The sequence below is a fragment of the Durio zibethinus genome, chromosome 23 (genome assembly GCF_047325235.1).
Source record: "Durio zibethinus cultivar Kanyao isolate XHJ-2024 chromosome 23, ASM4732523v1, whole genome shotgun sequence".
Lineage (NCBI taxonomy): Eukaryota > Viridiplantae > Streptophyta > Magnoliopsida > Malvales > Malvaceae > Durio > Durio zibethinus.
In genome coordinates this window covers 5569217-5580461 of record NC_143184.1, presented here as the reverse complement: position 1 = coordinate 5580461, position 11245 = coordinate 5569217, and the positions used below count along the sequence as shown (strand labels likewise).

The 11245-nt window shown below is 35.0% G+C and overlaps 2 protein-coding genes across 2 annotated transcripts; one reads left to right on the top strand and one right to left on the bottom strand.

Moving 5' to 3' along the window:
* The first annotated feature begins 964 nt into the window (after positions 1-964).
* LOC111314291 (calmodulin calcium-dependent NAD kinase-like) lies at positions 965-6985 on the top strand. The gene is made up of 9 exons (XM_022915484.2): positions 965-1356; positions 1459-1612; positions 1709-1932; positions 2035-2096; positions 2257-2478; positions 2935-3061; positions 3986-4308; positions 4420-4564; positions 5724-6985. Exons 1-9 carry the CDS (start codon positions 1276-1278, stop codon positions 5964-5966), a joined length of 1581 nt encoding a protein of 526 aa, XP_022771219.2. The 5' UTR covers positions 965-1275; the 3' UTR covers positions 5967-6985.
* A 2584-nt stretch (positions 6986-9569) lies between these two features.
* On the bottom strand, positions 9570-10950 carry LOC111314290 (histone H1.2-like). Its single transcript, XM_022915482.2, has 2 exons — positions 10610-10950; positions 9570-10521 (listed from the first exon to the last, which is right to left on the bottom strand). Exons 1-2 carry the CDS (start codon positions 10790-10792, stop codon positions 9850-9852), a joined length of 855 nt encoding a protein of 284 aa, XP_022771217.1. The 5' UTR covers positions 10793-10950; the 3' UTR covers positions 9570-9849.
* Positions 10951-11245: the final 295 nt, after the last annotated feature.

Sequence of the window (11245 nt, the reverse complement as noted above, 5' to 3'; positions counted from 1 at the left end):
TTTTTTCTAATTTTTTTATTTTTTAAAACATCGAAATGTAAAACAATTAAAAATGAAAAATGAAAAATGAAAAAAAAAAGAAAAGAAAATAGGAAAAGAAATTAAAAAATCTAATTTTCAAGTTTAGGGCTTATATCTAAATTCCAAAATTTTATATTTTTTAATTTCAAAAGTAAAAATTTTAAGAAAAATATTTGTTGATTTTTTTTCTAAAAATAAAATTTTAACATAAAAATAAATTAAAATTTTTATTTTTTGTTAAATTTTTATTTTTGAAAATCAACAAATATTTTGAATTTTTTAATGCAAATATTCTTTTCATTTTATATTTTCCAATTTTGAATTTTTAAATTTAAAAAATAAAAAAATTTAAGAAATTTATTAGTTTAATTTTTTTTCACAAATAAAATTTTATCATACAAATTTTAATCCATTTCCTGATTTTTTTTATCTCAAAATGGTTTTTTTTTATTTTTTCAAAAATAAAAAAAAATTCAAAACAAAATTTTAAAATATAATAAAAGGTCGAAAGCTTATATTCATTTTGTACAAATTATTGAGAGCATATTAAATTTTTTCAATCAAAATGACATGTTATCAATCTCAGTCATCTTCCATATAGACCGACAACTATGCAACGCAAATAGCAATTTGTCTCATTTAGTGGATTTAGACTTAATTATATAATTTTGAAAGTTTGAAGTTTTATTCATAATAAAATAAAATAATTATATACTTATTTGTATACAATAGAAGGTAAAGGGTTTATATTCATTTTGTTAAAAAGTTAAGACATATTTGAGTATTAAGCCTAACTCACGCAACTCAAATGTAAGTGGATATAGATAGTGATCTGAGTTTTCTCGGATCCATGGGTATGGGCCTTGAACCGAGACGGTGAAAATTGAATTTAGACAACTAAAGAATAGTAAGGGAAAAAAGGGAAAATATTGGGAATGCGAAATAATTAAAAAAAAAAGTAGTGCCAAACAAAAATATTACTGTCATAACTCATAATAAAGGAAATAATTTTTATATTTATAAGCCATAAGAAAGTTTAAATTAATTACGAAATTAATCATCAAGAAGTTAAAACTGCCAAAAAAAAAAAAAATCGTGGGAGATGTGTTGCAAGCATTTTCGTGTAGCAAGATATGAGCTTATTACATCTGTCACTACTTGATGAAGATCCATGAAACCCTGTGCCTCCTTTAATTTACCAATGCCTCCAAATCGATATAACGATTAACATGCGCAGCTTCAAGGGCAGAAGTAATGGCAAATCTGTTTCTCGTATTGGGGTTATCAAACCAACAAGAAAATTCTAGTTTCTGGAATTCTAAGACATGCAGAGAGGTAAGCTTCAAATGACAAAAACCTTCTCTATATATGTAAATCTTTCATACCATACGTTTCCGTTTTTCTTCAGATCATAACAGCAAACCCACTTTCACACAGATCCTTGTTGCCTCTTCGATTGGCTTGATCATTGCAGCAGCAGTGCGGTATCATCTTCTGAAGCTAAGGGATCAAAAGATCATCCCACGCCTAAGATCAAGGGACAAAGGCCATGGCCGCATTGAAAAGCTCGAACGCTTCCCTCACTACGTAGGTAAATTGTGGGATCTCATCATGTCATATCTCTTCATCCATTAAAATCTTTCTAGTGTTTCTCATTTTGTTTTCATATCTTCCTATATAATTTCAGCTAGGCAGATGGGATTTAAAGATAGAAGAGAATGCCCTTTGCTCTGCAAGTTAGCATCAGAATACATCAGGAAATCCGAAGGTTGCGAAGAGGACATATACACTTTCTTCTCCAATGAGCCAGATGTGGATTCGCTTTTTGTTAAGCTCGTAGAGGAGTTTGAGAGGTGCATTCTTAGTTATTTTGCATTCCATTGGAGTCATGCAGATCTTACGATTAGTCAGGTAATCAATATATAAATGTTAGAATTTTGAAGATTGATGAGGAATGATTCACTCTGATGGGAACATTTAGTGAATGAATTGTTTTCTACCACATTATTTCAGATATTAAGTTCTGACGCTGAACCCAAGAAAAAGCTGAAGCAGATTTTCATGGCAGCAACTAGGTTGGCCATTATTACCTTACTTATTTTTGTTATATTCAATGTTATTGTCAAATCATAATAACTACATTGAAATATTGAAATGAGATAGAATATAGTAATTAATTACAATAGAAGACTTTTAAAAATAAATAAATAAATAAAGTTGCTTTTTCTAATATAGGGAACAGAGATTCGAGAGGGTGACAAAAAATCTTAAGGTGGCTAGAATTTTCACTACATTGGTGGAAGAAATGAAAGCAATGGGGCTCACATCAACAGATGACTCTCAATGTACAGAGGTGATGGCTCCAGTGGCTCACAGTGATAGAAGTCCAGTGCTGCTACTCATGGGAGGTGGGATGGGAGCTGGGAAGAGCACCGTGCTTAAAGACATTCTCAAAGAGTAAGCCCTGCATGCACCCAGCCAGAAACAAAATAAGAGTACGACCAACTGAATAATGTTCTAGTATCTTAATGCATTTCAGCAACTTTTTGGACCTAATTTTTGAGCTGTCACATTCACTTTAATATTTTTTGTCAAACCCAAATCCAAATTATAAAAAAAAAAGTGATATTTTTTATTCCTGACGTATAATTCTTAATCATTTTATTTCTTTTTTTTTCAGATTAATGTGTTGTTAATTTTAAATCAAGGATATTAGTTACTTTGTTAGGTAAATGAGCAAATAATAAATAAAATAATACACAGACGATTACTCTCTTCTTTTGTTCCTGCTCCAAGTAAATATTGCTGTCAAGTAGATGATATTTATAATTTGGTTTGAAATTAGTACTTAAATATGAGCAGTTACAAGAACTAATGTCAAGTGCAATGCATAAAAAAAATATATAAGCACAGACCATTCTGGGCAGGAGCAGCAGGGAATGCAGTTGTGATTGAGGCAGATGCATTCAAAGAATCAGATGTCATCTACAGAGCCCTAAGCTCTAAAGGTCATGCAGATTTGGTCCATACGGCTGAATTAGTAAGAATCACTTTCTCAGCTAAATTACCAACAATCACGTCTTTTAGAAAAAGAAATTCAGAAACTAGTTTCACAATACAATAGCAAGTTAGCAACAAAACTAAGGTTTTCTCCCACTATGTAGGCTGGATAGGTTATATTCATCTTATCTTATATGTTTTACCCCACTATGGAATTTTGTGATCACACATGACTTCAATTCATTTCCCCCAATTTCATTCATCCCACTTGGGTCCTATGAATGACATCTCTATTACACAAGCTGGTTGCACTTTAGCCCAAAAATTTGAGATCAAACATCTTATAAACTAAACTTTATCTGTTTTTAGAAGTAATAGTAGCTTTTCTGTTTTATGCACGTACGTTTTAGTAATTAACTAGACTCAATACTAAAGCATAAAATCCATGAAGCCTGAAGATAAATGGTTGACCTGCATCATAAACAGAAAATATTCTAGACAAATGCATACCTGAATGGCATCTGATACAGGTAACTTTCCAGCCTCCTATAATGCAAAGGGGTCCTCTGTAATTGCTTTGTGAGATACTCTGAGGCCGGAGTTTCTTCCATCAATCTCTAACCAATGACCATCATCACAGTAGCCATATCCAGTAATATTCTATCACTGCCACATGTGGTCCTCCAAGAGTTCCCCTTCCATATCACTTTGCATTAGTAGCTGGTCCATTCCTGAATTTGTATCTCTACATTCTATCTTATATTCACAAAGTCATCATAGACTCCTAGTAATATGACAAACCAAACAAATGCAAAGCAACAAAAATTACTTCATACAGGTATATGAATAATTTGATAACAGTTTGAATGCTTCTTATGGTATCAGCAAACTGGAACTTGGTTTTTATTGAATTCCTGTAATGATTTATCGATACTTATGACCCAATAACAATTATTCCAAACAGGTGCACCAATCATCCACAGATGCAGCATCATCCCTTCTAGTGACAGCACTCAATGAAGGGCGGGATGTGATCATGGATGGAACGCTCTCCTGGATACCATTTGTTGTGCAGACAATAACTATGGCAAGATGTGTCCATCGCCGCCGATATCGTATGGGTGCGGGTTACAGGAAAGGACCTGATGGGACTGTAACTGAGAACTACTGGGAACAAATCGAAGAAGAAGATCAAGTGCAAGAAGGAGGGAAAAAAAGGAAGCCATACAGAATAGAGCTGGTTGGGGTTGTCTGTGAAGCCTATTTAGCGGTTATTAGAGGCATAAGGTATGGCAGACATGGAAAAGCAATTATGTTTTAAGTTTTCAGCTAGCTGGTAAGAAGTCTTTTCGTTTTCCCCTGACATACTGATTTTATCAACGAATTCACTACTTGCAGGAGAGCTATAATGTGTAGAAGAGCTGTAAGGGTGAAGTCTCAATTGAAATCCCACAAGAGATTTGCAAATGCGTTTCCAACATACATCCAACTGGTTGACAACGCTAGGCTATATTGCACCAATGCTTTGGAAGGGCCACCTAAGGTGCGTTCACTACCCTCATTTTCAATCTTAATTTCTCTGATTTACTTGGGCACTTAATCAGGACACATGGATCTGAAAGGAACATCAGAGTTCCCTTAAGAATCTTAACTCCAGAACGTAAGGTCAGAACAACAACAGTGCCTGGTTACGTTACTATGATGGACCCATCTTGAATCACCATATGGGTATAAATTAGGATGTCAATCTGACCCGACGGGAAATCCGATTCCCCGCCTCAATGGGGATTGGTTTGGGTAAATTTTTTCAGGGATGGAAGACAGGGAGCACATCCCCACCCCATACCGATATATATATATATATACACACACATATATTATGTATTTATACATAATAATATGTTTTTATATTTAACAAAATTTATTCAAATGTGAAATGACAAAAGTATCACTTTTACAAAATACTATAATTTGGTAAATTTAATATTGTTTCAAATTCTTTTTAAAAAAATGAAGGGGAGAGAGTATTCCTCGTCTCTGCTAAATCCCTGTAGGGATAGGGATGGGGAAAATTTCGTCTCCGATGGCGTACACGATTAAAAAAGTCGGGTACGGAAAATACACTCCGTCTCATACCTGCCTACCCCGTTGACGGCCCCAGAATAAGTTCATGCAAGTGCTGCTATTTATATATTGTTTGACATTTCAGTACAGGAGGTTAACTGGCTGGTTCTTAATTAGATGAGGAGAATTGGCTTTCTGTTAAAGCCGTGAATCCTGCTCAATGTTTCAAAAACACCATAAGCAAGCTTCACTCTCTGCTAATTTGTTTGGAAAAATCATAGTATACAGAACATCCCTGTCACCGTTTTAAAGTAATAATGTACAAATAGGATTTTTTTTTAAATTTTTTTCTAGGTATGCGAACTTGCATTTTCTTTGCATTTTGAACCCTCACAGGTCTAAGACAACCAAGTTGAGTTAAAACTGAACCTAAATAGAGCAAAATTCCAGCTGAACCCTAGTTTACTCCAATACATTCCCAAAACTAAAATGAGGAGGAGGAAGAAAAAAGCCTTGTCAGTCACATATGGCTGAAGAATCCAGGAATAGACAAATAAAATTAAGCAGGAACTTTTATTGCAAGCTAAATTACCATATGCAATCAGATAAGTAATATTGACTTGAAAATGTTTGTGAAGTTGATAGGATGGAAAGACAGAGACAAGACTTGGCTAGTTGACCCAGATGAGATTGGCTGTTTAAAGAAGGTGGGCATGCTGAATGAAGAAGCAGATTCAATATACCAACTTTACAAGTACCCCAAGCCTGTTTGTGAAGCTGGTTCAATTTGGAAAGACATTGTGCTATCTCCTTCTAGATTAAATATTCAACAGGAGCTGAAGTATTCCATCCAGAAAGTGGAAAGAATGGCACAGCTCTAATGGGGGTTCAAACTTACAACTATTCACCGACAAAACTTACAGGCCGAAGGTGTCTCAAACCTTTTGCTATATTTATGACCAAGAATGCTTACCCAGGTTGTATTCAGATCATGAAGCTTCTATGTAAAATCATCTTTACTAGATAACCTCAATTAAGACTGAGAAGCTGAAAAACAAAATATTTCCATTAACTATGATGGGTATTTCAAATAATCTGCTAGTATCAGTAGGTTTGGGGCTTAATATTGGAACTCAAAAAGGGAATTAAAAAAATTAAAGGAAAAAAGAAGGAGCAATTACAGCTGCTACTTAAGCAAGAAAATTTTCTTACTTCACAATTCAATTAATGCAGACAGAGAATGGTTTCCATTCCCATCAAATTATTAGACATGTATCCACGGAAACAATGCACAACAACAACAAAAGGTAAGAAAACAGAACAAATAGGATAATAAACAAAAGATGCCGGTTCTTCTATGAATATTTTTTAATTATTATTTCAAAGCCGGAATTAACTGGGTGGCACTTCTTATTCAAGCATTCCAGTGTACCAGTTATATACACCTAGCGACGTTAAATAGACAAATAAAATTTTATGCTTTTAAAGTCTAGGAAGTAGCTTCTGCATACAAGACCTATAGTATTTTTTTCATTTTTTTCATTAAGCTTCAATCCATGTGCTAAATGATTGTAGCAACTATTTCTCCTCATAACATGTATAAAATCCATTTCTTTCAGACATAATCTTCACTGTTGGAAACAGGTATTAGAGAACCCTAAAAAGTTCTGAACATCAAACCTTCCTCTCTGATATGAAATGTATAACAGCAATACAACAGAAGAAGCGCATTTATCTCATTGAGAAGTTAAGCTCCTATCTCCAGATAGAGAAAAAGAAATCCACTCCATGTGGCAATTGCTCTGACCTAGATTGACAATTCATTGCTAACAGTTAAATCCACTAAGTTGTTCAGGTTGACCCTCTGACAGCACTCTAAAGAGTATTTAAGGAAAGCATCTAAACCTCTATGAAACTTCCTTTAAAAGTAGATACATTTGTTTGTATATGAATAGTAACAGAATTAATACATATCTATAACTTTCCACCAAATAGAGGCACTCAGAAAAAGCTACAGAAATAGGACAAACATGTGATCCTCCATTCTTCTCTATGGGTATTACTGCTACATTACTTTCAAGCAATTCCCATCCCAAGCTTGTTAATTTAAAAACAATAACCAGAAGGGGATTTCACAACATGTAACAATAGTGAAGATTAACATTGAAGGGAAAGGTAAACAAATATCTAATGTGAAAATTCATCTTACCAGAAACTTTGGCAAAATGAAAGATAGAACTAAAAATGGTGTCAAAAGCAAGAACGTTGAAGAGACTAGAAATGTTTGAGAATTCTTATAGGAAACGCTTGCAGAGCATTCAAAATGCAAATATTAGCGGTAGCAGAACAAGCACCAATCAGAAGCAACATTTGCAGGAACACATTGAACCCTCAAGCAACTTCACGAGTACAATTTTACTACCTAGAATACTATACAACATATCATGTGAAGATAACCTTTGAAAAACCAGGTAACTGTAAATCCAATACCAATGAGTTTCTCACTATCAGAAATCACCATTAACCATCAATCTGCAATATCAGAAGCAAAGCCTTAATGATCCACAAGAATCAACGCAATAGCCAGCCACCATGACTGCTAATATCACAAACAGTTGTTAATTGGATTTTTCCTAATCCTTATAAGAAGATTCTATGCCCTCCTTCTTCCCCTGAATCACGTAACTGTAAATATCAGATGCATTTGCTATAACGATATGACAAACAATGAAACAACTGCTCATTTCCAAATTGATGCTTTTGTAAGTATCAACAAAAACCGGACAACAGCAATAAAGTTGGAAGGATTGGAAGCACTAAGAAAAGTAAAATCTCAGAATATCAACAAGAAAACATAACAAAACCCAATATGGCCAACAGCATATCCAGGAAACCATCAGTATAGGATAGATAACAAAGAAAAAAGAAAAAGAAATCATAATTCCTCTTAGGCAAAGATTTGAGAGGGAAAAAATCTAAAGAATAGTCGTTGAAATTTAGTAAAATCTTCAGAATGCCAATAAATGCATCCATCAAACGGAAAGTTTCTTGTGATCAATATAAAAGTTTTGCCTATGAAAATTGAAATAGACACCTCAACAGCCAAGCAGTGGCAACTGAGGAGAATGTTCCCAGCCAGAGAACAAGCTTTAGCACATAACTCTCAATAGTTCTCTCTCGATTTGCAGACTTCAAAAGTCTGCAGGATCAACTATGAAAATCAAATAATTGACAATATTTAACATCTACTTATATTCATTCCTGAAATTACAAACCATTTTATGGCTTTTCATCAGAGCAACCAACATTTGAAAAGCTTCAATGCTCCCACACTGCAATCACAGAACATCATGATACTTCAGCACATTGTATCATTGTGTAATGCAGACCACTATCGATGAAATTGGACAACATCCTATTATTTTTCTTATTTAAATTTAAATCTTTGTCAATCACTTTCATCAAATATGAATATACATTATCAAGTGTTAATAAAAATATCACCTAGTTTAAAAAAAAAAAAGGATGAAGCTATTTAGGTATCACCCTACCCATAAATATGAAGAAAATAATGGTAATTCAGATTATGATCGTCATATCTAGCTAGGATCACTCTATAATTTTCATGAGAGGTGGCATTATTCATATAAAAGTTAAAAGTACAAGCATTTCACATTTTCAAGAATCCCCATCCCTGCTCTCCACTATTTTTGGCAGAGTAATTCTGCAAAAACCATTGTAACAATGAAACCAAGAGAATTTTTTCCCTTTCTGGGCCAATAACATTCAATTCTATGCAGTACCAGACTTTCAACTGGAAATTAGAAGTATCTGTTACTCTTCACCTCTATTCATTCAATTTATTAACCCTTTCTCTTCTCTTCTACTTGAAGCCTAAAGGAATTCAAAGATACAATTAACTAGTGTTTCACTCCATGAAAAATAATGTTGAAGATCCAAGCAAAACTCAACTCCTAATCTAGAACCAACCAACGTTAACAAGCATTCAAGTCTCAAGTAGTAGTTGACAAAGCAAAATTCAATGCGTAAATTGTCCACCAAATTGGGTAAAGTTTTTAGGTTAGAAACCAACCTCGACATAAATATGGAGTAAGAATTCATCCCAAATAAATGCAGCTGTAAAATTGCTTAAAAAGTAAATACACTCGACAGTCCCAGGCATGAATGAATTTTCCACATAAAAATTTAATGAACTTCAATTCCTCATAAAAATATATATGGAAACGAACCATAACTGTACCTACTCTTGCACCAGAGCATCTGTACCTTCATTTTCTCTGTTTTTGGATCAGTGTTGTTGCAGAGAGGTTGAGCCCTTCAATATTTCTAAGCAACGCTCTTTAAGACGCCACCATTTTCTTTAATGTAACTCACCGCCAAACCCTAATTTTTAATTTTGAAATCAATCGGTGAATAGTGGATAAAAGAAAATGAGTAGAAATGTAAAATGCAGAATAATAAGATAGTCAAACAAATATCAGAGCTCTAATTTCATCTCATGATCCATTCAACTGAAAATTACATCTAAGAACTGCTGTAACAAGCCTTACCGAAACTAGATATTTAATTTCAAAAAATTTAAAAATACTCGAAAGAAAAGGAAAGTTCAGAAACAACAGATTACTGGTTAAGATCCGATTTCATATTTTCATGGGTATACATGGACCCAAATACACCCACTAAACTTCAGTCCAATTTACAAAACTACCCCTACATTGACTAGCTTTTCTTCTCTACTTTTTTTCACTTTTTTCCTCTCTTCGACGCGGCTTTCTTCGCCGGTGACTTTCTCTTCGCCTGTGCTCTTTTAGTCGCTGGAGCCTTCTTCGGGACAGGCTTCGGAACAGCCGCCTTCTTTCCAGGAGACGTCCTCGTTGAAGTCCTAGAAGCCTTAGCCGGCCTTTCATTGGGCTTGGGCTTGGGCTTGGGCTTGGGCTTAGGCTTCGCTACACCTTTAGACTTAGAAGCTAAAGTAGTTTTCGGCTTCACAGTAGCCACCGCCTTCGTCTTTGTTGTAGTAGACTTTGCCTTAGTAGCAGGCTTGGGTTTATTCGCCGCCTTAGTCTTTGTCTTAGAAGCAGTTTTTGTCTTCGCCGGAGCTTTAGCAGCTGTTTTTGTACTCTTCCCTTCCTTAGGCTTTGAAGCAGGTTTAGACTTAGCCTTAGTAGCAGCCGGCTTCTTCTTAGACGGAGCAGAAGCAGTAGTAGCCGGCTTCGAAGACTTAGCCGATGGAAGTTTAAACGAATTTTTAACCTTAACTAATTTCTCAGCCGCCACGAGTTTCTTCAAATGGAAAAGCAAAAGCTTCTTAAAGGTTCCAGGAAGCTGCTTTTGGTTCTCTTCAATGAATTTACTAATAGCGTACTGACTTGAACCTGTCTTCTCTTTCAAGGTAACGATTGCATCTTTGATCATCTGTAACAACCCAATCAGATATTAACACGTAATTAGATCTAAACAAAGAAAATAAAACATTTAACAAATCTTTTGAATTATGAAATACCTCTTCGTAAGGAGGATGAGAAGGAGGAGCTCGTGGTTTCTTAGGGGCTGCTGCTTTCTTGACTTTGGGTTCTTTGGCTTTTTTTGTTCTGCCGGATTTCGAACCGGCTTTGGTCTCGGCTGGCTTGTCTTCCCCCGGTTCAGGTGCGTAGTCAACCGCTACGGTTGGTTCCTCGGTGGCCATTTGCTTAGCGAGGGATACAAAGGACGAATTCGGGAAAAGCTGGGTCAAAGTTAGCGTTAAGGCTTAGAAGAAATTGGGAAATCGAAAATAAGATAGCACGAAACTATATCTTTTCGATTGAATCTGAATGTGTAGGTGCACCGGTACTCTCGTTGTGTGAGGAAGGTGACGGAAATGAAGGGATTTAAATAATTAAGTGTGAGAGAGACTGAATCCATAAGATGAAATTTGATTGGTGTAGACGACTAGCACGCGGATCACATTCTTTCCTAAATTTAAATGTGGACCGTTGGATAAGGCTTTATCTACGGTTGACGATATGAGGGGGTGGAAGGGAATGGATGAGGGGAATGGGGAAGAATTGATGTTTTGGGCGGTTTAGGTGTGCTTTTGGTCTAGATTGAGTTGAGTATAACTTAAGCTATACTTGATGAAATTTTTTGAAGTTTTTCC